Raw genomic sequence first — 26811 nt, forward strand, 5'->3', positions numbered from 1 at the left:
TGGTACGAATAAGAAACAGCTGGAGGAGCATTTTGTAACTAATGAGGTTATTCGGCAACAGGTCAGTGAGAGGAAGAATCTGTCAGAAGTAAAGATGGGCAGAGGTTCACCAGGCTGCAAAAAATTAACTAAAAATATCAGAATAATGTTCCTCAGTGCAAAATTGAAAACCCTTTGAATATCCCATCATCTACAGTTCATATCATCAAAAGATTTCAAAAATCTGTATAAACCTCTGAGGTCAAAGGTCAAGGCTGGTTCTGGTTCTGGTTCTGCTCAGGAACACTGTCTGTAAACACAGCTCACCGTGCCGTCCACAAATGCTGCTTAAAGCTCTATCAGGCAAAGAAGAAGCCAGATGTGAACAGATGTGTCTCCTCTGGACCAAAGAGGAGAACTGTTCTGAGGTCAGCCTGCCTCTCTGATGGTATGGGGGTGCATTAGTCCAGGTTTTAGAGCAACATCTGCTCCCATCCTGGACTGTTGAACAGACAGAATGGGACAACCTCAGGTCCAGATGTTTACAGGCTGATGGAGATGCTGCACAGAGGGAAACATGGACCTGACCAAACTTTTTAAGGATGTTTTGCTGCCAACAAATTCAAAATAACCCTTTTTTATATAAAAAGGTACAATTTCTTAGGGTCAACATTTATTATGTTTACTACGCTCCATTATAAATAAAATATGGGTATACAACACCCCAACTTTTTCAAAATTGGGTTGTATATAAACTTCAGTGTTTACATTTAAGATTGTCAGAGAAAGCAGTGGTTTGACCTGTGGTTTATTCCAGATTAGCCATGTGATTGTAAAAAACTGAAAGCACTGCAGTGAAATCTGGTACGGGAGCAGGCTGGTGGGGAGGTGAAACCCTGAGATGGCTGGAGAGGCAACAGATGGGTTAAAGTGAGACTCCAGGAGGGGGGACAGATGGCACTGAAAGTGAAACTGAAGAAAAAAACAAAAACTCCACCAAATGAGGCATTTTGAGGGTGAAAGATCAGGTGTACAAATCACTGCGACGCCTTGTGTAAATACTGAATGTACATACTCTGTATTAATGTCTAAAATATATACCTTCATGTATTGTTACTCCAGCACTTTGTATACTGTCTGCCTTTAAAAATAAAGTTGATTTAAGAAAAAACAAGTCACTCTGCCTCAGTCGATCCATCATTTCAACGTGCTTCAGAGCGAGCAATGATTTGTGCCCAAGTCTGTATTTAAACTTGAGCATCTTAACAAGCTATTCAAGAGCCTTCTGTTATTTTGACGGACTAATCAGCAACCTGTGTTGTCTCTATGGGATGCTCAGCAGACGGTTATTGAAAAGGAATAATCAAGTTTCATATTGCCTTACCGCCGGGCCTCCAGCAAACAAACACCCTCCAAAAGCCTCTTCCTCACCACCTTCCTTCCCCACCCTCCATCACTCTGTATGCAGAGTGCCTCTGGGGAGTGGTAATGGATTGTGAGTAATGCTATCATCCCTTTCCCCCCACCTTCCCTGGTGTACAGGGGGTGGGGAGAAAAACACTTGGAAGACTCGTGTCTGGCTCATTGTTTCTTCTAGTGTCTTACAAGCAGATTCAGGCCAGATAGGATTAGAACACTCTGTAGTGTTTGTCCCTGGTATCCTTAAGGGCTCCCTTTGTGGTTTCAGAATGAACCTTTTTAATAAGCACTCGAGGCTCCACCCTGGTTGGATGTGGAATATGAGGATAATAAGAGCTGGAAATGAGGCCATTTTTTAAAATGGAAGTCCTATTAAAGCTTTGCAGCAGGAAACTTTCCTTTTCAGTCCTCCACCTCATCTTATAATGTAAGCACACAGGATATTGATTTCTCATGATAATTATTTCTTTTATGATAATGGCAGAGCCGATTCATTGTGGCCTGTGTCTAGTGCTAATAATAAACCACTCTGTGTGCTTTACAGGCCACCTTGTGAGGCTTCACAGTAGGAAAAGAAAGAAACCTAATGAATCAAACTGAATCAGACAAAACTAAGCCTGAGAAAGAAATGCACGAGCTTTTAACACTGCTGCAAGTTCTTATCAGCTTCTAATTAAACCAAATTTTCCTGTCATTTTGTTCTTATCTCAATTTCCTCATGTTTTCGGTCTGGGTATCTGCATTCATTTCAAAGCTGTTTGAAACAAAAAGTTCTGTGGCTCGTCTTCATTTTTGGGTAATAAACACATTTGAGCGCCCAAACATTTCCCTCCCTTCAGTCACCCAACCGCTGGTTCTCCTGCAGATACATTTTTCCACTGTTCAAACACGACCTGCAGCTCATTTCTTGCCAAGTTAAAGCTCATGAGCGGAGAGGAGTTGGAAGATTAGCTCCTGCTTTTAAAGGCCCCCCATGTTGTGCTGCACTGCCCTCTGCTGGCCACTCACAAGCACTGCTCAGGTTCTGCAAAAAACTGGTTTCTTTTATGCAATATTAGCAAATTCTGAACAGCAAAAACCCAAAAAATAAAACTTTACATTATTATTCTTTATCAATTAACCAATCTCTAATAAGTTTTAAGTTTAAATAAATTGTGCCAAAAATTTAGTGTTCCAAATTTATATTTTAACTAGATGCTAAACACCTGAATGCATCACGGAAAAAACAATTTACAGTTTCTATCAGGAGATAAAACATATTTAGCTGCAGTTATATATGTGCTGCATACATGTTGCTGCCTAAATCAGCTAAAATTTCAGATCCAAAAATCCAGTTTGTTTTCAGGAATGTGAAATAAATCACTTTGACAAAAGCTTTAATTTATTACATCATTCTAATAGAACAAAGTAGCAAAATACAAATTATGCACAACAAAAAACAAAAAGGTATTTATACAGCTTAAAATTACTGTATTTTTTTTAAAACAGAGCATTTTAACAAGTTTTGTAAAACGTAAAAAGGCACCTCTTTATTTTTTTTAACTAAACTCTAACATCTCATTTCTCCACCTGATCATATTTGCTTTCTGCTGCACATTATCAAACTTTCTTCAATATTTACTTTTAAAAAAACATCAAAAATAAGTGCCTTCAAATCGAGGTCAAATTTCACACAAACAGTTTTTAAAAGTAACAGTGATCTGGTCTGAAGAATCTGTCAAATGATGATATTTTGGTCAGAATGCAGCTTGGAAGAAATCATATCGTTCTTCGACAGGTCCTGCAAACACATGAGAGCAAATCCAAAAAAAAGAAAGATCAGCAGCACCAAAACAAACCTTGTGGTCTGTGTCCACGGCCCAGAAAGCAGCGCTTCCAGGAATCAACAGGGACAAAGTGAGGAATGCTGTAATGTGATAACTGCAGAGACGCGAAGAATCGATCCACGCTCGGCAGGATGGGAGCTAAAAACCCGCTGAGGGCAGAAACTGCTCCTTTGTCTGGATGATGCCACTTTTATTCTCAGAACATGAACCCTGAAGACAATAATAAGTGCTCTGATAGTGTGTGTGTTTCTATACGTTCATTCTTACTCCAGCGTTTCCACTTCAGCGTCCGACACGGACCTGGAACGAACCTCATTTCCTTCCGATCACATGCGTTTCCCCCTGAATCGCTCCACAGACGGACTTAGTGTGTGAGTGTGTGTTAGCAATGTGTTTTCTGCAGCTCAGGAGCACAAAGAGCGGCTCTTAAACGCTCTTCGTACAGATTTCAACCTTTAGCTACACACAGTAAATGTTACTGAGCTCTAAATTATTTCCTTCTGGTTAGTCAGAATTTTATTCTGTAAGCTCAACAGTTTATGTCTTAAAAAGTTATTTTTGCTCATTTTTACACCTAAAGTTGCTCCTAAAGCAAGTGGAAAAATATAAATATGTTCTTTGTTGTTTGTTGAATTATTAAAAGGAATTAAACAATTTTTCTAAAAGTAAAACAGGAAAACATGTAAGATAATCATCACATTTTTCTAAAACGTGATCTCTTTACCTTGTAAAGTAAAATGGTGGTTAGAAATAACTCAGGAGATGTTTTTTTTTTAAGAGGCCCTGTGTTTTTCTTCAAACTGGGAAAATAAAAGGAGGGTTTTCAGATTGTTTTGCTGGAATCATTCTATAGAATATCCTTTTTTCACCAAATAAATAAAACAATTTGAATAAAATGTGTAAACTAAACATGTACGTTTTGAATAATTGTCTGAAAAATCAATATTTTCCACTTGTTTTAAGGAGTTTCACATAAAGTTTCTCCTAAAACAAGATGGAAAAATGGTTTTTATTTTGGCAAGAATTTTCTGAAATCAACCCTTTTTGCTACAAATATTATACGGATTCTCACATTTTACTTTCTATCAAATCTGACGATAAAAAACATTATGTTAAATATAAATGTGTTCCAGGAATTTGCCAAAGATTTTACATTTTCCACTTGTTTTAAGGCACAATTATGAAAGAAATAATGAGTCTGTTTCTGTGTAAATAGGTCTTGTATAAAACTTAAGATCCCCTCACAACAATAAAAAATTAAAACACTCCTTTATTCTGTTTATGCACCTAAAATAAGCAATAAATATAAAACTATATAAATAGATAACCCAGTTATTCATTTAGTGGTTAATGTAAACAAGAGTCACATGTGACGAGATACATACATGTAAAAAACAAGTTAAGGTTTTTGCTTTATTGTATTTTAACCAAAAACACCATAAATGGTAATAAAACCCCCAAACTATTTTTAAATTCGTCTTTTTTTATGTTTCTTTTTATCCCATCAACAAAATATAGATTTAAAGTGTTTTAAACTTCCCCTGAATCCTCGTAAAGTCAAATTAGGAGCTTTTAGTTTGAGTTTTCTTGCTGGTTGGGATTTTTTGAGTCCGTCGATGTTCAGAACGGATTTTATGAAGAGCAGAACAAGAGAAGAACGTTTGTGGAAGACCTTTGGGGGGCAAGAGGCCACCTTGGCGTTGCCATGGGAACACAACGTAATAAAAGTGGTACCTGTCTTTTAATCACTGCCTCGCTGTAACATTTTCCTCCCCTCCCCTGTTGAGGGCGGATTGTGCGGTTCATAATGAGGCAGGCAATCAGAAAAAAAAAAAAAAAAAAAGAACCGCACGGCTCTGAAAATCAATTCCCGTCAGCGCAGAGTGGAATCAATGGATGGATGTTTAAGAGCCACAGATCCAATCTGCATTATTTTATGTCTGTGCTGCTTTGATTAGCTCAGTTTGGAGGAATATTTCTACTAAATCTGCACCTTTTTACCTTCAGTGTTTCCAGTTTGAGATTTAAACACTTCCTGTTCACCGGGATGACGTGGAGGTCAACAATATCGCATCTGTGTGTCGTGTTACATCAGACAGCTTCCTGCAACCCAGAACCTTCCAGAATGCACACCTGAGAACAAAAATATTTTGTTTCCAGGCCCTCGTGTACAAATGTAAAAAATGCGTCTGGGTCCTCAGCCTCTCAGTAAACACACTGAGCACAAAGAAGAAAAAAAAAAACTGTTAAACCAGCACTACTGTGAGCTGACAGACAGCCAAATCTTTCCTTTGGAAAGTGAATCAGAGGGGTTTTTTTGGGGGGGAAATGTTCCCTTACTGCTCCTTGCACCCGCAGGCTGAGGCGTGCTGCTGGTTGGAGGCGTGGCCAGGTTTCCACAGCAGCGGCGCGCTGAAAATGGCGATGATGCTCAGGTTGAGGAAGAGGCTGACTGCGAGCACCCCGATGGTCCCAAGGAAGGACGGAGTCACGCCGTGGGACAGGAGCCACGTCCTTCGGGACGTCATGTCTGCGATGATGCCCTCCATCTGGAAGTGGGTTCCCACCACGGCGCAGACGTGGAAGAGCTGATGGCTGTGGCCTTAAAGAAGAGAAACAGGAGGATTCAGGGTCGGGAAGGAAAACTCATGTTCCTGCAAATCAAACTCATGGTAATAATAACAGCTTGTCTCCTGCAGAGCGAGAGAAATGCACGAAGAACTCTTCCGTAAATTCTCTGTTATGGAATATGGTTCACCGTTGGATAATATCAAACCATTTCTGTTTTCTTTTCTTTATATCTTTTTTAATCAATAAACAGCAGCTCTTCCTGTGTGCAAAGTTTGAGTCTGTCTGAAGCTGAGCCAGTTTTCTTGGATTGTTCAGTCGGCAGGAGAACCTTTAAAAAAAGAAGCTAAGATAATATAAGAATTAAATTTTACTTCTTCTGAGGAACATTTACTCTAAACTTTTCTTTCATTGCATTTAAAAATGAACAGATCCTTTTTTAGTCTTGTTTAAAACACAGAAACAAGCCTGTTAAATTATGTACAAGAAAAGTCATAGTTTGTTTTTTTTCTTTTCTTTTTATACTTAAATCTTATTTTCATCTTATTATTTTTCCATCTCGGACCTTTCGTGAATACCTCAAAGATCCTCTTGTTTAAACTGAAAGTTCAATCTTAGAAATGAATTTAAAACTTTTAGCCCAGCTAAACCACAGAAGCACAAAATGAGGAACCAGCTGTTCGTTCTGCAGGATTAATAAGATGCAAAAACCAGATTACCTCAAATAATTTCAGTTTGTGTCCTTTTGTTAAACCTGTTACCATGCAGCCAAACATTTCCAGCCCGAGAAGCACATACCGATGTAGTCGAAGCGCCCCGGGGCCAGCCTCTCCGGGAGGTGGGCGGTGAACAGGAAGCAGGTGAGGAAGGCGAAGAGGAGGTGGTAACAGTGACTGGAGAGGGCGTCGCTCTGACTGCAGCTTCCCCAGAAACACAGAAGGACCTGAAGAAGGAAAAAAGAGTCTCAATCATTCTGGAAGAGCACTTTGGATTTAGTTTAGGGGAAAGAAAAAGCTTCTTGCATAACGAACGAATCAGTCCTCCCCGGGATTAGAGGAAATAATTGATGGATTGGATTTGGACAGGATATCAGATTCTGGATTAATGGACCCAAGTCTTGTTAATAATCTCATTAAGGGGTGGGACTAATCAGGTCTGATCACTTACATAAGCAAACAGATTTAAAATAAAAGTTGTAGTGTGAGAAGGACTCACCCTATAAAACAGAGGAACTGTGTCAAATATAAACGGGACGACAAACGCTCCGGTTCGGAGGGCTTTACTTCTCTTCGGAAACTGCAGCTCCACAAATCTGTGCAGATAAAACACAAACAAACAAAAACTTTAACAAGTTCTAACAAGTTTAAAGGAACATTTATTCAGCGGGCCGATGTTTAAACACTTTCCTCACGATATTCTGTTTCTGTCAAGGTTTTCACTTCACATCTCCTCACACAATTTAAAAAACCCACAGAATATACAACAGAACGTGTGTCTCAGTCTGGAACAGTGTGCAGTAACTTTCTGTAGCCCGTAAATCAGACAAAGTTCCACAGAAAGTCGGACTTCAGATGTTTTAACAACAGATTCAGTTTTATCTGCTTTAATCAGAAACCTTTAACTTGGAGGAGAGCTTCTCAAACTTTTCAGCTTCCAAACCAAAAAGCGACATCAACAGAAACCTGGAACCCTGACTGTTTGCTTAAAGTGTGCAAAAGTTTCAATCAGGCCTAAGAAATGAGCACATAATCACCACAACCAACTATCTGAATATTTCTAAAGGCTTGTAGAACAGTTTTACCTCTTGGAACAGCATGAGAAGAAAAAATGCTATTAGCAATCATTTTTAAATTTAATGTTGCATCCACTAACATCTGACCCACCTAAACTTCTACAAATAAACTCTTCTTACTTCAACAAACTTTACACTTCTCAGAGTTCAACATACTGCTGAGCTTTAGAGAAAAAAATTTATGTTTCTGGGAATTCTGGACAAAAATCCTAAAATTCCTCAGAATTTTCTTTTAGTTTATATTCAGATACAACCTTCTTGTTGCACCTTTCAGTTAATGAAACCAGCATTTGTCCAAGAAAATTCCACACAGATTCCTGTTTTTTCTGTTACTTTTACCCAAAAGTTGCTTCAGAAGGACAAATATTTTTGTTTTATAAATAAAGTTAGAGTTCGTCTTGTGCCGCTGTGGAATCACGGAGGGTCGCCACGACTTCCAGAGCTGCTGAAACGAAAAGAATTTAATTCAGCAGAGAATTCAAGAACCACATGACAGCCTTTCTGCTTCCCAGACACTTTTCAATTACAGCCAGAACGCAAGCTCCAGCCAAACAATCAGACATTGTGAGGCCCCCCTCCCCTCCCTCAAAGCAAACAGGAATCACAGTTACATAAATCCATCTCAGCTGTCGTCAGCTTACTTTCCCTGATTATATAAAGCAAACATTTACTTCAAACCTCAACATGACAATATTACAAAGTAACACAGAGGAGCGAGGAGCTTCTTACCTGGAGTAGCAGGACATGCTGGTACAGAACAGACTGTTCCCGATGGCGATGAGAACAAAGTGCTGATGGAGCCAACTGTTCACCCAGCAGTCAGGCATCACATAAAACCCATAACTGATGGCACAACCTGCAGACATACAGCTCTGAGTGAGTCCTCAGCTTCCAACAGGATTATAAGCAACAGTTTCAGTGGTTTTCTTTGGATATTTGCTTCTTTTCCCACTAAGCTATTAGAAGAAAATGTGTCTGACATAATATAAAATGTGTCCTTCAGTGGAGCAAAGAGCAGCATCTGAAAACTGTCTTTAAGAAACAGAAAGAAATCCTGCAAACATATTTATGTTCAATAAATATATACTTTATGTTTACATATATTTAATAAACCAGAGTAGATTGAGATTATTTGCACCTGATCAGATTGACTGTCATTCCTAAATGAAACACTGGGGGGCGTCAAAGTTCAAAATATTATTTAAAATAGATTAAACGTTTTTCTGAATAAATGTAAAAACCTGTATGTGAAAAGATTATCTTGATTCCATGAAAATTAAATTGCACACGTGATCCCCTCATTGAACAACAGTTCAGCTGTTTGCAGTGGTTTATGTTTGCTCGTCTCATGACTACATGTACTGTGTGTCGTTTCACGCCTACTCATGTTCACTAATGTCTATATTCTCCACCTACATATTTAGTAAGTTGTTGGTGTGTTTTGGAAACAGGAGACTGAAGTGCAACTTTGTGAGAGCAGCTCAGCCAAATAACCCCAACTCTGATTCTGATGTTTGTACAGTTTAAATGTTAAAATGCTTCAGTTGCTGCCAAACAGCAAACCTACACTGGTGACAAAAATGTGACCAAAAAACTGAAAACAGTGAGCTAAATAAATAAATATCAGCTCTTTTCTTTGCAGTCTGATTGGTTTCATTAAACTTTTCCAAACTGTTGATGTTCATTTTGTTTAGAAGTTTAGGCCAGAGGATAAAAATGTTCTGATTTACAGTGAAATGCAACAAAACTCTGACACTGAACACTGTTGGGGTTCCAGCACTAAATCAGCAAGGAGCCATGTTTTTTTTCTTCCCAACTGTTTGACGAATGAATGCTAACAAATGACCAAATAAATGTTTTCTGAACATGGACATCAGACAAACAGTTTCTTAACAATAATCTATTCCTCATAACGTAAAACGGGGCTGGTTCTTACCGAGGCTGTAGAGGCTGAGGGCTCCGTAGTCGAAGAAGTAGCAGATGTGGCGGGACTCTGCAGACATGGTGCTGAAGGTGTGAGCACAGCTGGAGGTGAAGGGGTAGATGCAGATGAGCAGCATGTAGACCAGCAGGGGCCAGGTGTAGCTGTCGTTCAGGAAGTTCATCTTGGAGCAGAGAGCGCAGAAACACCACACAAAGTACCTGAAACAGGAAACTTATCGCTCTCAGAACGGATCAGCTCTTTATCCTGTATCAGAATGCTCCTAAATACGTTTACTTTGGTTCCAACAGTGGTGAAATGTATGGGATCAACTTCTAATTTCACATATTCAACTGTAAGTTAAACCTGGTTTGACTTCTGGTCTTTGAAAAGCAAACACCACTAAAAAAAGACTCCTTGGATATATTTTGTGAATAAAATACTAAAAACGAACGGCTTCAGCTCTGATCTGGAACTTATCGGAATGGTTTTAACCCACCATGTGGGCAGGAAGTGCGTCCAGATGTTGATGGTTTCGTTGTTCATCTGGAAGCTGCTGAGGACGCAGTCCAGAGCGGAGCTCCTTGGGTGACGATATCCAGAGATGATGCTGTCCTCCCTGAACACCTGAGGACCAGACGGACAAACAGACAGTCCATCTTAACAGACCGTCCAAAACCAACCAAACAGGACTGTCATCTTTTAGTAAACATTTACAAAGTTGGACTCAATTAAACTCTTGTGACATATAGTCGTTAACTCTGATGAATAATTTGATTTATTTGTATGAAAATGGTATAATCTTGTCCATTTCCCCCCCATGTTGGATGATAACTGTGATGGTCAGGACTTCCTGATAAAATGGATCTAGTTGATTCTTTTCATCCGAAGCGTTAAACCTCACGGTGGGGCCTAGTTGTTCCAGGTTGTTTCTGTCAGTCTCCATGTGAGGCGGTTGGAAAGATATTTGTTTGAAGAAAAAGTGTGTTCGGTGTTCTTATGAGGGCTAATTGGAGCCTGTGTTTAAAAATAAAAAATAAAAAAAAAAAACAGTCAGGTCTGAAGAGGCTTTTGTTCCAGAGCTGAATGTCAGACATTTATTAATTTTAACCAGTGCATAAAAAATCTCTGAGAAGGTCCCAGGGCTTCTTAGAAACGGATTTTCTTGCTTATTGTCCCCCTATATTACTAAGTGATACGACAGAGAAGACGTAGAGTTAAAATCTTGTCTGTTTGGTTTAAAACGTCTCAAAGATCAGAGCTGATTTCTTACAGCAGCAGAAACAGGTTAAAAGGGTAAAAATATGCAGGTAAAATAAAATAATTAATCACTACAGGATTAAAACCACTGATATGTTTTAAGTACATGCCTTTTTAAATCTCCAAAGCACTTTATAAAGAAGAGTAACAAACAACAACAACAAAGAGTTAAATGAATATGAATGACTAGAACAGCCTAACTAACAGTTGTTGTATTTATCAGTAAATTATTCCAGCCATCTGAAGGAGCAGCTGCTCAGATGTGATCCTCTCTGTTGGGTTTAATTCTCAGAACATCCGAGGGCGTCTGGTCCTGTTGACCTTACAGTTTTAGCACTCAACACTAAAGCCATGGCTGGAAACTCGGATGTAAAACTGCTCCAAAAAAAAAAGTCTTTAGGTTAAGGAGATGAAGTCAGTGCAGCCGAGTGGACCCGGGCCAGCACAGATGCTCTGAACTGCAGGGCTCCCACGTCCCCCTCCTGAAGGAGCGGGAAGGTTAACCCCGACATGTCAGCAAATAAACAATAAATGTGTGTTAGGCTGTAAGGAGCAGGAGCTCATAGCTGAGAGGTCAAAAACGTGTTTGTCTTCCTGCAGGAGCTGCTTTTGGACCAAACACTTCGGAGTACTGGACCGATCCCAGAAGGATGATCTGCCTTCAGGGCTAAATTCTCTGCTTGTACTCGAGTTGATTTAACAACTTTAACAACCGTCCCCATCCAGCCTGCGTGAGCTAAAGAAAACAATCAGAGTTCAAATATAAATCGTTCTGAACAAAAATCTCAGTATCTGTAGAAATGACTGAATTATAGCCAAATATTTGGTGGCTCAGCTAAGCCTGAAATGTCTGAAGAGCATAAAATAATCTCTTCTACCAAACAAAATCTAACTGCTGACTGACAGGAAGCACTGCTGCAGGGACAGTCCAAGATCGTCACCTTCAAAGGTCCATAAAAACCAGAACATGAAGCCCTGGGTTCAGTTTCAGTCACAGAGTAAAAACAAATAAACCAGTAATAAAACACCTGAAAGTGCTGCAGGCTCACTTGAAGCACAGTTTCCTGCTGGACTGCATTTCAAACAGACCTTTTGTTCCATCTTTTCTTCTTCGCTTTGAAACATCGTCACATGTTTGGACAGAAAAAGTCCTTCTGTAAACATCACACGTTCAGGATTTAAGAAACTCTCTTTTAAATTTAGCAAACTGAGAAGATTAACAACTAAAGAGAGAATTATGGCTCGCTGCCCGAAGGCAAAAAGGCCTGTTATCAGCTGGGAGGTAGCTTTGGATACTTCTCTATGCTGCGTTAAATAAATAAAAGCAGAACAAAAAAACACTCAGGAGACTAAAGTCAAATCAAGACTAGATTAGGCCCATATTTGTGTTTGTTACATCTGAAAAGATAATGGCTGTTATGACAGAATGTAACTGTAGGAAGACTAAAAAGTGACTTTAATTTTCAATTAAAGGCAGTTTTTTTGTATGACACCTTGTCTCTTTTTTCTAAGCTGTCTTGATCGATTCTGGCAGGTTTCATGCACTTATCCAAAAACTCTTTCTGTCAGAAAGTCCACAGAAGTACCTGAACACCACTTTGTTTGTCACTGCCGGTCCTTCCGTAATGGAAATGCATTTGGAACTTTTGGAATCTGATGTTGGTGAAAGCCCTGAATGTGAAAGCTAAATAACACCTTGTGGAGGTTTCTGCCCCGTCTTACCTTGGGAACCTGATGGATTTCAAAGACCTGGGGCAGTTTGATGCTCAGCATTTCTGTGGGCAGTCTGATGGCGCCCCTCCCTCTCTGACACACCTCCCTGAGCCTGGCGCGCCCGCGGCGACAGAGGACCAACCACACAGGGTAGTCAAACACCAGGAACCTGGTCCCCCGGTTTGGGCTGTCTCGGTCCCATCTCAAGCAGCGCCCCCATCCCTGGGTCCACCCGACACCGGTACTGGTCCCGATGCCCCGCCACACTGGAAACACTGCAGGACACACACACAGACACGAACACACACCGTTAGAGATGAACAGAAGAACAACAAACCCAACTCAGAGTTAACTCTCAGGTCTTTTTCACTGAGTCATCTTAAAAAGGAGATTATTTCATTTGATCCTACATTTTCTATTCCGTTTACAAAATGTTGAATCAAATAATGCAATTATAGTGCATCATTTTTTGAACATTGTTTTCTGAGTTTGTTAAACTGAAGTCCTCTGACGCAGATACACCTGCACGTTTAAACATTTCTCAGGTTTCCATGAGATGAAATGATTCTGAGCTCGTATGACAGAGTCCTGCAGCCTGACATCTTTGTAGACTGCAGCAGAACAATCTTTTATTGTGGCGGCTCTTCAGACGTACACAGACTGTTCCTCTGGAGTTGCCTGGAACCAGATACAAGCATGCAACAACATGTTTATGAGGACCAGAGAGAGAACTCCTCATGTCTGCAAAAGGAAAAAGGATCTGATAACATGTCATCGTTGTTTTATAGCCTTTCTGAAACACGTCAGGGAGGTTTGTTTGCAAAACAAACAAGATGATTACTTTTTACTACAACTTAGTAAGAAGCATTTGCAAAGATTAGCAAGGTTGTAAACAAAAAATATCAAATGAAGTAGATTTGTGCCATCTACAGTAATTGCTTTCAAATCATTGTTGCAGCTGCGAGAAATTTCCCATTTTAATGCAATTTGACCGATCGACACAAAATAGTGTTTTTGATGGTTCCCTCGGAGAACTGTGGTAACGTGGCAAGAAGAGGACAGCTACTGTAGGTGTCAGGCCTGAAAAAACTCAACTAAACTAATAAAAACTCTCCTGCAGCTAAAATGAATTCGCTGAAGAAGCTGAAACTGAGTTATGAAAGTTAAAAGAAGCAGAAAATTAGCTAAAAAGTACCAAAAGGCTAAGTAAAACGCTAGCTAAAAGCTTAAAGTAGCCGAACGTTAGCTAAAATGTTATCCTTACAAACTGCAGTAAAGACCTGAGAGGTGCGGCACTCTTCAGGTGACCATCAACTGGATGGTGATCTGTGGGAAAGTATTCACACACGTCATGATAATATAAATAATTTGTAGAAAATACAAGAATATACCTTCTTCTTCTTGATGTAAATACGCAACCTGACTTCAAATCATCATAACATGTAGAAGAAGCTGGAGGAAAACATGTTTCCTCTTTAGTTTAGCTGTAACAGAAACATTCAGACGGATTTACCAACCGAACATTTACCTGCTTCTTATAATCAGACTAAAGTAACGAATCAGAACCTCCTGAGTGAACCCACTGACCCGTCTGTCTTAGTGTTCTCAGACCTGACGGGATAAATATTTCCTCTGGTCTTTCCTGCCGTTTCTGCTCCCGCCTCACGGGGGTCCCGTCCACCGCCGAGGGCTGGGCTGCTGACTGGACCCCAGCTGCAGAACCGGGCCTGCCTACGCTCACAAAGTCAGCTTTGTGGAGTCTAAAAGCCTGAGAGCACAGGCGCCAAAGGATGGCTGTTACACGCTGCACTGGATGGAAATGAGGCAACTTGCACGCACGCACACACACACACACACTGATGCAAATCCTGCATTCTTTACAGCTGGAAAACACAGCAGCACGCAGACAAAACATTAAATCTTCTGTAACAGTTACAGCTACTAAACATCACTATAAAAATCTGAATATAGATTAAAGAGATCACATTTAGGTTTTGGGTATGTCTCCTAAAACATGCAGTGTGTGTGTGTGTGTGTGTGTGTGTGTGTGTGTGTGTGTGTGTGTGTGTGCTGTTCTTCACAGATAAGGACCAACATACAACAAATACATGATTGTACTAAGAAAGTTAAAAATCTTGTGCAATTCTTTACAGGGATTTACAAACTGAGAGATTTAAAATGAGTTTAATTATTGAAATTACTGAATAAATGAAAGTAAAACAGTTGTGGGATCAGAGCTGAGTCATAGTTTAGATATTCATTGATGTTACTCGGTGAAAAATGCAAATCTTTGAGAGGACTTTATGATTTTCTCTGCACAGTTGCCACTCTGTTGTTTTCCAACGTGCAGCTTTACAGTTCCTTCGTTCTCAACACTGCAATAAAGTAACATTTTAAGTTTTGTAATTGGACATATGGCAAGTTGTTGTTGTTTATTGTGAAATATTAAAGTCAAAGAGTGAATTAGTGAGCAGTACCTGCAGCTGTAGGAGGAAAACTGTCGACTGTTATCAGCCTCTTCAGCTCCCTCTGACTTTATTTTAAACACCTTACAGATATCACAAATATCCGAGCCAGCAGGAGTTAGAACTGTTTATTTGTTTATTTGCATCAACTGACTGAGAAACAAATCCTACGTTTGTGCAGCTGCTGGTAGCCAAAAGCTGGAAATTGTCTGATTCTGGTCACCTGCCAAACAATCCTTAAATATACCCCAGTCTGTATAAACTTTTATCAATGTCCCATCATGCAGTTCTGCAGAAAGTGATCCCAGGCTGCAAACTCAGCTTCATCCTGGTAAATTCTACTTCAGTCTTGCAAACTAACAGAAAATCCAGCGTGAGATCCTTTAGATCTTCCTTCTGTTATCTCTGAACAGTCAGGTTGTTTCCTCTTGTTTTCAGTCTCTGTGCAAAGGTGAGCAAACGGATTTCTGCTCCATATTTCCATACAGCAGTTACATTAAACTTCCTTTTAACACAGTTCAAGAAAGAATCTGTCAGAGACATGGATCTTTATCCATGTGAGGAATGTGAAGATTTGCTCGAGTATTTTAAAAGATTAAAGCTGGCCCTTAATGTTATTAGCTGTTGTTTAATTCTCATGTTTGAAAGCGGGAACATAATGTGCTTTTCTCTTCTGACAGGCGAGACTTTTCACGCTCCAGGTGATCTAAGTCATCTGCAGTTTACTTCCACTTCTTTTACCTGCGACTTTATGTAAACTCGGATTTTACTGAAACATTATTTGCCTTTTTTGTTCTTCCTCTCCAGCCATCTGAGATCCCCCTCCTCTGCTCAGGATCTCATCATGTGACCTCTCTAAATGGACGTCTTTATGGGTCTGAGACTGGCAATGAGGCGAGTATGCAGAGGGCATGCCGCCCCCCCCCCCACACACACACACACACACGTGACCTGCCTGAATGACTGCCTCGACTGGATCTCTGGGTTCAAGTATGGAAATTTCCACTGTTCTGTTCCAACACGTTCAGGCCAACAGATTATTGTGGCCTAAAGTGATTTTGTTGCTCAACTTCACAGACTTGGAGCAAACGCCTCGGCGACACGCTTTGACACACAACCTTCACCTGTCTGAGTGACAGCGTGAAACGTAGCGAGCCCTTTTTTCAACGCGAGGAAAGAAAAACTGAATTTAATTTAATTTAAGGAAACATGTTTGGATTTAAGTAGTGTGTCATCTGTCAGTGCTCAGAGTCTGAGCTCAATAACTGTACAACCGGCTGACTTTGAGCTATTTCTGTGTGCTAATGTTGATTAGCAGCCATCTTGAACTGGTTTTTATAGATGTTCAACCAGTGACTTGAAGAGTTTAATCCACCCACTGCTTCACAAGACATTTTGCTAACAGACAAACAATTAAATGATTACCCACCTCTCATGACATCAGGAGATAATAAATTAATTCAGTCACTGAACTGTTGCTGTCAACTATCTCTAATTTATCAGTTTAAATGGAGGCTGCAACTAGAGGTTTTCTACAGCTGATGATGGTTAAATGCATATTTAATAACCCTTAGAATAATTTTTATGCCTAAAAATAATATAAGGAAGAACATTCTTTCTTAAAAACCAAATAATCTAAACTGTGGGCTATGGTGAGCTGGAAGAATCTTCATTTTCTGATTTGGTATTTGATTAATTATCTGTAATGATGGCTGTTTTTTTTTTTTTTAAAGTGACCAATATCAGCTGATCAGTCTAACTCTGGCTGGAACTGATGATCTGCAAATAAATCCCTGTTAAAAACAACAAGGCAGCCATGTTTAAATGAATGACCTGCCCATCATCAGCTGCATTTCTGACTCTCTGTGGGTCAAACTAAAAGCAACAAACTCAAGGTCATAAACGGGTTTTAGAACTTCTTGGTTATTTTTCCTCAGCCTGACATGCAGGAGTGTTTCCCTCGTGGGACTCCTCCTCCTCGCTCTCCACCTTCCTGTAACTAACTCGACATGTTATGTAACATCAGATCTGTATGCGGGATCAACAACATTATTGCATGTTTTTATGATTTAACGCATATTCCCCCACCTGCTCCGTCACATGGTTGTTTTTAAAAAAGGTCTTTCTGAAAACCTGCGATGATGCAACTGAAGTCCCAGAAAAGAGAGGGAACACGGCGTCAAACATGAACAAGTTTCTGCTGATTGCTCAACATGGATGAAGTCACAGTTTGACAAAGAGACACAAAAATAACAGCAGAAATCCACAATCTTACACTTTGAGTCGGCTGCATTAAGACAGGAACTTAGTTCAACTAGAGCCGCTTTTCTCAGTTTCTGTTTTAATTACTGACCTCTGTAAAGTCTGCTGACTTCAAGTTATTTGGTCAAAAATAATCTCAAACCCTAAGTATGGTCTGTTACTCCCACAGTTTTCACTCAGTATCTGTAAAACTGACTAAATTACAGCAACATTTATGTTTTTCCAAGTCAGCTGACAAAAGTTAATCGGTTGTAGGTTTTCATTTGATGATAAATGTCAGAAAGATTCATTAAAATTCATCCATTGGTTCAGAAGATATTTTGTTAACAGAATAAAGTTAATAAAACTTGTGCAATCTGTTAGTGCTTGGTGTCAGAGTTGGGAATTACTCTCAGCTGTCTGAGTCATAATCATATCTGTAATTACTAAATTAGATTAGCTGTGGCAGCCATCTTGAACTGGGTTAACTCCAAAAGTTAATTAGTTGATAACTTATTACTGTCAGCTCATGAGAAACACTGTCGCCCGCCTCTCTGCAGAAAGCGACACATGTCAGAAAAGACATTTAGTCACAACAGCTGTTAAAATTAATTCTTGTTAAGTCTTATTATTACTGAACAATAAACTGAAGTTTAGTTTGTTTTTAATAGACTTAAATAAATGATGATCCTCAGGATTCTGAGGGTCTTCAGGCTGGAAAACCACAGAAAGACTCTTCATCCGGGTCAGGCCCTCAGGAAAACCACGGAGTCACACGCAGCTCGTTAACTTTCACATGCTTGTGCTTATTTTTATTATTATTGTTTATTTATTTGTTTCCCGTCTTTCCCAGTAACCAGAACTTTCCAGTAACTTCCGGTGCAGCTGTTTAACTTCTCAACACCGAAGCGATGGAGGCAGAATAAATAAATAAATAAATAAATAAAGTTACACTTTCGGCTTTTTTTTTTTTAAATGAGCCGACTCACCGCGACCTTCGGCCATGATGACGCGGAGGCTCCGGGGCTTCTCTCCGGGCTTCTCTCCGGACCGGGGCTTCTCTCCCGGGCTTCTCTCCCGGGCTTCTCTCCGGACCGGGGCTTCTCTCCGGGCTTCTCTCCGGACCGGGGCTTCTCTCCGGGCTTCTCTCCCGGGCTTCTCTCCGGGCTTCTCTCCGGGCTTCTCTCCCGGGCTTCTCTCCGGGCTTCTCTCCGGGCTTCTCTCCCGGGCTTCTCTCCGGGCTTCTCTCCGGGCTTCTCTCCCGGGCTTCTCTCCCGGGCTTCTCTCCGGACCGGGGCTTCTCTCCCGGGATTCTCTCCCGGACTTCTCTCCCGGACTTCTCTCCGGACCGGGGCTTCTGTCCGGTGGCTTCTCTCCCGGGCTTCTGTCCCTCTGGACTCCACTCGGTGAGGCTCTCAGTCCGGCTGGGAGTCCTCCTCTGTCCGTGTCTCTGCTGAGACTGTCTCGCTCCTGATCATCCACAGCTGTTTTTTTCTTCTGTCTCTTCTCCCACGCGAGCCAATAGTAAGTGCTGCTCGGGGCTCACGTGGACCTCTGGAGGCACAACAACACGAGCCACGTGCTCGTGAGTCTGACCGGGCACGCGCTGCTCATCTGTCCTTTTCTTTTCTTTTCTTTTCATAAAAAAAGTTAGGAATATTGTCGAACCTAATAAATAATATGGCCAAATAATAAATTAACAGAAGTTTTGTTTTGTTTATAAATTAAAATTCATCTCTGGGAATCTAGGGTCAGAGCACCGAGGCCCCCACCTTCAGCTGCTGCCCACGACTCTATGCACTGACCCCTATGACCCCTCCTGCAGGTGGGGGGCCCACAGGAAGAAGAACCCATGAAGCTCATTTAGGATGAGTCCAACCGGGCCCCATGGGTAGAGGCCCGATCACCAGGCGCTCTCCGAGGAGCCCATCCTCCAGGCCTGGCTCCAGGGTGAGACTCTGGTAACCCATGTCCGGTTAAGGGACATCAGGTTCATCGCTGTCTTCTGTCCATACGAGTCTTTTTGAACCGCTCTGCGTCTGACCTGTGACCCAGGACCAATCTGCCTTCAGAGGACCTCCTGGTCAGCACAACTCCCAGGACTCCTTCCTCCACCACGATAAGGCAACAGTCCTCAGTCGGAAAAGGGTGGACTGCTCTCTCCGGGTTGGGAATGAGGCGCTGCATCAAGTGTCTCTGGGTCTTGTTCACGAGTGAGAGAAGAATGGAGCGTGAGATCAACAGACGAACCGTTGTGGTGAAGAAGAAGCTGAGCTGCAAGGCAAAACTCTCTGTCGGTCTCCGTTCCTACCCTCACCTACGGTCATGATGGGTTGTGGAGACCCAGGACACGCTGTGACCAACTTTGACACCATGTCTGTATATTTAGCAAGGTTTCAACCCCCCGTAGAGACTCTTTTTCAAAAAAGCAACTAGTGACAAATCTAGCAAATGTTTTTTCTGCTGTTATTTGAAACTTCTGGGAACTATGACACGAAAGCACATCCTGTTGTTACTCTTCTCAACAAGCAGCAGGTTCCCGTCCCAGTCCTCACACAGCGCCCCCAGCTCCTGGAGTCAGAGCGGGAGATGTTCACCACAGCATGAAAGATTTGGCAAAAGTGTTACAGCCAGCTTATCATTAAACTTTTTTTTGCTTTTGAAAAGAAAAAGTGTTTTATTGTTTAGTCTTTTCAGTTTTAAACAAAAGGAGAACAGAAGGAGGACACCATTAACTGAACTAATTACCATTAGGTAGGATTTACAAATATAATGTCTAACAAAATGCAGTCTAACACTAAAACAAACAATTAAGTCAGTATTTAACCAAAACTCTATTGTTCAAAATCTTTGAACAACAAAGATCCAAACTCGAAAGCTTTTAGTCACTAACCAAATTAACAAAACAAAGTTTTCTATAAGTAAAACTTCTGGGCCTGGTGTTCACAGTCAGCACAAAAAGATAGGCCTCAAACCAAACACCTGGCCACAAATAAACCTGGCTATATCAATTAGCGTCAATTAACAAACATTTTAACCAACTACTAACAAGCCAAGTTCTGACGTTTCACAAGACACCCAAACAAAGAGATGAAATCCCAGCTGTGCCCATTGACAGGAGAGCTGGAGTCTAATAGGTGAGCCACTTCTGTGGTTGGAGGACCAGGAGACAATCCGTCCAACCAGAGAACAAAGGGCTGTCCACTGGGAGGAGTCAGGAGAGGACAGCCAATCCCAGGTGTGTAACAGCAAAACAGGGCCAGCAAATCAGAAACCTGCAACTGCAGGCATTATACCGACCAAACAGCCTCAGGTCTTTTTTTTTTACACCTGATGTCCTTCCTGACGCTTGAACCTGCAGCCTTAGAATTCCAAGACCACCGAGCTTCCACTGCCCCCTAAAACCACACTGATAGGAAATAATAATCACGGAAAAACTGGTCCAAATCCATGTTTTCAAAAGTGTTGTCCAATAAATTAAATCAGAAACATATCGGCTGCTGCCAGGTGGGTACGATGTTGGTGGAGGTGGGGAACTAGTTATGTGCACGGCCAGGAACACAGATTTGGAGCCGTGCACTCTGAAATAAGCTGTGATTTTCAAAAACTGACCATGAAAAACAGCCACATGATCACATGGTCACAAACACTCCCCATTAAACAGGACAGAGGACACATCGGCCCACAACCATTTTGAGTTTACACAAAATTTTCATAGTGAGGTTGTGGTGGTTTAATACTGTGGCGGCAATTTTCAATCCTAATTAATTATCTGTCAAATCAGACAGATCATGGTATTATCTACAGGGGACCTTCATGCATTAAGTGTGTTAAGGTGTCTAAATGTCAGCTGTATTTGGCACCACATAGCAAAAGTGCATAAATTCATTAAAATCTGTTCAGGCCTGTTTTGTCTGTACCAACTGGAGTACTCCCTGTTCTGGACTGTAAATGTAAATTTTGACAAGTTGGATTTGTATGAGCTGATTCTATGACGTAACTCATTTTAAAGCACGCATTCTTAAAATAACACTTTCTGCTCTCATCATGTCGGCATGCAGAGCAAAAAATGTGGCCCTAAAACAAGAATCCATCTGATCCAGTTTAGACTGAGAACTATTTGGATCAAGTGGACTCAGTAGGTCACTGCAGACTGAAATAAGTTAACAGATGTGCTTTTAAGAGTGAGGAAAAAAATAAAGAATCCCCTGTAAGAGTACCAACAAATATACCCCTGTCTGTACATTTACAGTTTGTAACGAAACCCTGAGTCCTGCCTCTCAGCCTGCAGCCACAAAGAGTCCCAAACTGGTTTGTTGAGTTCTTACTTATATCCTTTAACCGGTTTAATCTTGGTTTTACTGCTCAGGTTACCATACAATCCAGTGATCTGCATACACTTTGTCTTTTATGGTAAAACACTTCAATAAAGTTGTGTTTTTTGTTTTGTTTTACATTTTTATTCAACATATTGTATTCTCTGAGTTTATAAATCATATTAAAACTAATGTTGGTAATATTAATATTCTGATCTTGGCTAATGTTTAACACATTTGGTCACCGTGTTTTGATTTTGTATTTTATAAATGTTTAATGGAAACTTTCTTAAAGTTAGTATGGACCATATGGGTGCAGTAACTTTAGAAAAATGTCCTCTTCTATCATGTTGTGGACATGTTTGTTTTTAGTGAAGTACTTCATTAGCTCTGGTTTTTTATGGAATCAGAATAACTGGTGCCTAACTCCAGCAGTCAGCACTCCAGAGACGGGCCACACCCTGGACAGGTCACCCGTCCATCCCTGGGTCGGAGACACGTGAGACCAGCAGCTCTGCACACCAATCTCCAGCTAACATGCATGTTTTTAGACTCGGAGAAAACCAGGGAGAACATGCAAACTCCACACAGAGAGGGAGCTGCAGAGACTGGAAACCAGCGGCCATCAGAGTGCAAACCATTAGCTCCACTTCCATGCGGCGTTGCAGTTTTAGATGTTTGCTTATCTCCAGCTCTCATTGGGAGGGGTAAAAAAAGAAACCAAATCTGCATAATTATTATCTCACATCAATGTGTCCTCAAATTAAAAATATACTGCAAAATTCATCAACGGCTGCCAACTACCACGTGTGTTTGTTTACCTACGGAAACAGCTGAAGTGATGGAAAATAGGTAAAAAATGGTGACATCACTGAAAGAGCCGTTTGGGATGGAGAAGTTTGACAATTTTGATGTGTTAAGTAAAGTATTCAGATAGGTTTTCCAAAAAATCTTAGACTAAAGGTGAAAAAATGTTGAAACAGTAAACTTCCTGGTCTAGCAGAAGTCTTGTAAGCTCCATGTGTGTTTGAATGCTGAGCTTCACCACCCTGCTGGATCCCTGATATTTACTCTTCACAGTTGTATTACTCCTCTTTCACGTTTAGCAACAGATTCACTCATATTTCCACTGAAAGGCCAGCCGAACGTAGGTCAGTCACATGACTCAAGCTTCCACGTGGTTTTCTGCGGATTCAGCCACAGGCTTTGTCTACACTGAGAAGTTTCTTCCTGGTAAAAGGCAGCCATTCCCTTCCACTGACCAATGAGCTGCTCAGGATTGTAACAAAGTGAAGATTCAATGCAACCTGCTGGCTTCTACAGAGAACTTTAACTAACTGGGTTTTCATAATGAACTGTATCAAAACAGGAACAGATTGACTAAATTGGATTTATGATTTGAACTTGTTTGGTTTTTTTTTTTTTTGCTGAGTTAGATAACTTTTGTTGTGAATTGACACTACATAAATAAACTGAACTGAACTTGTTAAGATCCATTGGCTCAAATGGATGTAACACAATGAGAAGCAAACAAGTGGAGTTACCAAAAATAGGTTTTATTAGTTAAAAATAAGGAGCAAAGGGAAACTAAACAGCCGAGCTACACCCAGGAAGCCGGCATCCGAAGGAAAAATGAGAGAGGAGGGAGAAAGCCTCGTCTCTTTAGGTGAAGGGTGTGGCCTCTTAAACAGGCCGCTCACACCTGCAGATGGTTGCAGTAATTGCAGGTGAGGCTTCTAACTGAAAGACGGACAAACGAACAACCTCCTGAACTGCAAAACTGTCTAAAAATCAAACCAAATGTGTTCCAAACCTGCTTTAAATGCTAGCTTGTTTGTCTCTTCCTGAGCTGGAAGCCCTTTTAGCCATGTTGCTATCTGAAACATCTGTATTACAACTTCCTCCCCTCCTGTCTCATGACAGGGATGACCTCAGCAACTCAGCAGTTACTGGAAGAACCACAGCTTTCGAAGTCACGATGAAGTTTCCTATTGGTTACAGCGAGCCCAGCTGCCTCTGACTTACTTTTATTTCTCCTTCTGTCACATGATGAGCCTCATGTTGAACCTGTGGGGAGACTCCTTTGTGTGAGTGAGCAGAGAGGACATCCTGTTTGATTCAGTGCAGGATAAACTTCCAGATTCCACCAAAAAGGCTTGTTTGGATTCATCCAAACCCAATGCGTCGTTACATTCAACTCGTATGAAAAACAAAAGTTATTTTTGCTTCCAACACTCCTCCATCGAACTACACAAAAGGGATAAAACCCGGGCTCTTTTTTTGTTTTTACTCTGAAGCATCCTCCTTTAGAGCCACATCATTGGAGAAATAAAAATCTTTCCTGGTAAACCGAGCTTTGTAAACGTTCTCCTGTTGTTCCAGGGTCAAAGTGTGAACCTGTTGGGTTTTTTTCTTTACTTTGGATTAACATGTTTTAGTAACATGTTTAAGATGATTTGTTTGTAATCTTATTACTGCAGAATGCTGAGTTTTACCTGATTGTCTCATTATGTTGCACGAATGTAAGTTTGTTCTGTGCTGATTCAGCTAAACCTGCTAAAATTTCAAAGGGTCTCAGTAAAAACTTCCGATGAAGACTAAAACCTAAAGCATACAAAGAAATCACCTCTCAATATTGTGTTAATTCTGTTGTTTTCAGTTCTGAGATTAATCTGTAATTTAAGCAGTTTTTCTTTGCCTCGTCAATCAAAGATTCTGCTTTGATCAAGTTTAAAATGTTGATAACGGCTGCTGAACATTTTTAGCTATTTCTGACACAAAAAAACATGCATTTAAAAAGAAATCATATCTATTAGTTTTGACTACTAATGGTTGGTTCCATGTGTGTAATAAATACACAACAGATGTAAGAAACTGCAGCTTTGGAGCAGAAAATGACTTTAAAAGAAGAGCTTATTCTAAAATTCTCTCAGACTTTTTAAGATTGTCGACTGATACATGTTTTTAAAATAAATTAGTTTTGAAAAAGAAATCATGCTGGTTGTTATACTGAACTGTTAAACAAAATAAAAACACAAACTATCATACTGCATGTTGTCAAATAACACAAACAAAAAATAATCAGCTTTCAATGTTTTTTTTTCTACAAACTAAATAGAACCTTTAAGAAAAAGTTTCAGTCAATATAAAATAATAATTCATAAAATATAAATATTGTACCTTAAAACTGTTTATTCAGCCTAAAGTGACAGTTCAGATCTTTTAAAGTTGGGTTTTATGGAAAAGTTCTGAACAATTATTATCTTACCTGTTGCTCTTTGGACAACCTCAGTTTGGAGAAGTAGTTTATTTCTGATGAGCTAAAGGCTAGTCTGAGCAGGGCATCGCCAAAAGAATATGTCTAATGTGAATTATTTTGTTCCTGTGAGAGTTGGTGTTTTAAACAGTGTTTACTTTTCCATCCACGCTGGTCTTTTCTACTCTCAGATTGCTTTTTAGTTCTTCAATCTGCTCAAAACTACAGTAATCTCTATTTCTCCAATCTGAGGTTGTTCAAGAAGCTGTCTACAACAGGTAAGATATTATTTATTTATAAGATTTCCACTGGACCAAAAAGATCTGAACTGTCCCTTTAAAGTGAACAGGATCACTGGCAGATATTGTCTGACCTTATGACATCAAATTAATAAAACACACTTTAAGAACTCTTTACAGAGGAAAAATGTTTGCATTCATTGGTGCATATTTAGAAAATGAAGTAGGTTATCTGTTAATAATGGAAACATGGTGAACAGCAGCTTATTTCCACTGACAGCTGAACTCCAACCTCCAACCTGGGGATGGGATGGCGTGTGTGTGTGTGTGTGTGTGTGTGGGGGGGGGGGATTATGGACGCATTAACACTGGCATCACCAGATGAACTGTTGGATCTCTCAGCACTGAGTCTATATTTATATAAGCAGGTTATTTGTTTCAGACAAAGTAGGGAGCAACGCTGAAAGTATCTCTAACTAAAGCTGCTTCAGTCAGGAGCTCAAATAAAGTCCAGCAGCTGGAAATATCTGTTTTAGCTCCTGCAGCTGTTCTGGACACAGGAACAGAGGGTGGAAAGAAATCCCGAACCACGACGCGCAGAGCAAAACACGGACACACGTGGATCCAAATTACGCAATGGCACATCTGTTTTTTTTTTTTGTTTGTTTGTTTTTTTTGGCAAATGCACGTTCGAGTTTCCAAAAAAAGTGAGAGCAGTTTCAGAGGAAAAAGCTTCAGGGCCTCTTTACGGGAAAAGTGGGAGTGGATTCTCTGAACCACCGGACTGTTCTTCGAAAGAGAGAGTCTGGATCAGCTGGTGCAGAACCGAACCCTGAAACTGGATCTGAGCTGTCAGACCCCGGAGCGCAGAGACCAGGACCCAGAAGGATGCAGAACACCAGTTCCAGGGTTCCCCTCCAGACAGCCCCCCTCCCTCTTGTTTTCCTCTCTCTCTGTCTTTCTGCTGGAAATAAAAAGTGGATCCCCAGCAGATCCCACCCTCCAGCCTGACACTTGGATGTGGGGAAGAAAAGAAACCTTGTTTTCCTCGATCGGAGCGCACAGAAACCCCAACATCAGCAGCAAAAAAACCCAACATTAAATGGCTTAAAACTTTAAAAATATAAGGTTTGTGCACACAAATAAAATGATTAACTTACGCATAAACTCCAGACAGGCGAGACACTTCCCCAGCGCCAGGACCGACCTCTGCGTGGACATTTCTCAGACGGAACCCGCGCGCTCTCAGTCAACTCAGGAATCCAAAATGTGCTTTTATAAGTTTAAACCTCTCATCCCGGCCCGACAGCCCGGTTCCGTCCACACCAGAGTCCCGGAGCCCCACAGACAGCAGACAGAGCTGTGCCGTGGGTCACTGAGGTTCCCCAGCCCACTTACCCAGCAGAAAACTGGGCCAACACCAGTGCCAGCCAGCCGCCCTGCGCTGGAGAGGATTGGTTGTTCTGTGTGCTCGGTCAGCGGTGGGCACCGGGCCTGGGACAGGGGGAAGAGAGGGGGGAGAGGGGGGAGGAGGGGAGGAACAAGAGCTGGAGCAAAGAAAAGAACAGAGAGAATGGCTCATGGAGACCCAGTTTGAGAGAAAAGAGGCTCTCAGGAGAATTCACATGAGTTCAGAAGGGTTCCTCACGTTTCCTGAAGGAATGTTAGTGTCTGTGTGGAGCTGCACCTACATTTCACTTGGATTTATAATCCAAAAATCAGTTTAAGTGGCAAACATTTGTTCTAATAAGAACATAATGTTCCTTCATCCAAACATTTTCACAAAACAGCAGCAATTCTCCACAAAGTTAAAGTT

General features: G+C 40.9%; 1 protein-coding gene across 3 annotated transcripts; it reads right to left on the reverse strand.

The window, feature by feature from the left end:
* Positions 1–2880: 2880 nt before the first annotated feature.
* Positions 2881–26476, reverse strand: paqr6 (progestin and adipoQ receptor family member VI). 3 transcript variants are annotated; one of them, XM_017433321.3, is made up of 9 exons: positions 18435–18657; positions 18174–18249; positions 12488–12753; positions 10005–10132; positions 9521–9726; positions 8314–8440; positions 7008–7104; positions 6591–6735; positions 2881–5826 (listed from the first exon to the last, which is right to left on the reverse strand). In XM_017433321.3, the coding sequence occupies exons 2-9, from the start codon at positions 18187–18189 to the stop codon at positions 5561–5563; spliced, it is 1251 nt and encodes a 416-aa protein (XP_017288810.1). In that variant the 5' UTR covers positions 18190–18249; positions 18435–18657; the 3' UTR covers positions 2881–5560. The 3 variants fall into 3 exon arrangements, with proteins under 3 accessions (XP_017288810.1, XP_017288809.1, XP_037836112.1); XM_017433320.3 differs by lacking the exons at positions 18174–18249; positions 18435–18657 and adding an exon at positions 26156–26476; XM_037980184.1 differs by lacking the exon at positions 18435–18657 and having other exon boundaries at positions 18174–18347.
* Positions 26477–26811: the final 335 nt, after the last annotated feature.

This window comes from Kryptolebias marmoratus, linkage group LG16, assembly GCF_001649575.2.
Source record: "Kryptolebias marmoratus isolate JLee-2015 linkage group LG16, ASM164957v2, whole genome shotgun sequence".
Lineage (NCBI taxonomy): Eukaryota > Metazoa > Chordata > Actinopteri > Cyprinodontiformes > Rivulidae > Kryptolebias > Kryptolebias marmoratus.

What these genes read in the sequence shown, in the direction of transcription:
- paqr6 (XM_017433320.3), bottom strand. Translation starts at nt 26,216, where the DNA reads ATGTCCACGCAGAGGTCGGTCCTGGCGCTGGGGAAGTGTCTCGCCTGT. An exon ending in CGCCTGTCTGGAGTTTATGC is followed by an intron (nt 12,754 to 26,155) that starts GTAAGTTAATCA and finishes TGTGTCCTGCAG; the next exon opens with TGTTTCCAGTGTGGCGGGGC. An exon ending in ACGCACTTCCTGCCCACATG is followed by an intron (nt 9,727 to 10,004) that starts GTGGGTTAAAAC and finishes TTCCTGTTTCAG; the next exon opens with GTACTTTGTGTGGTGTTTCT.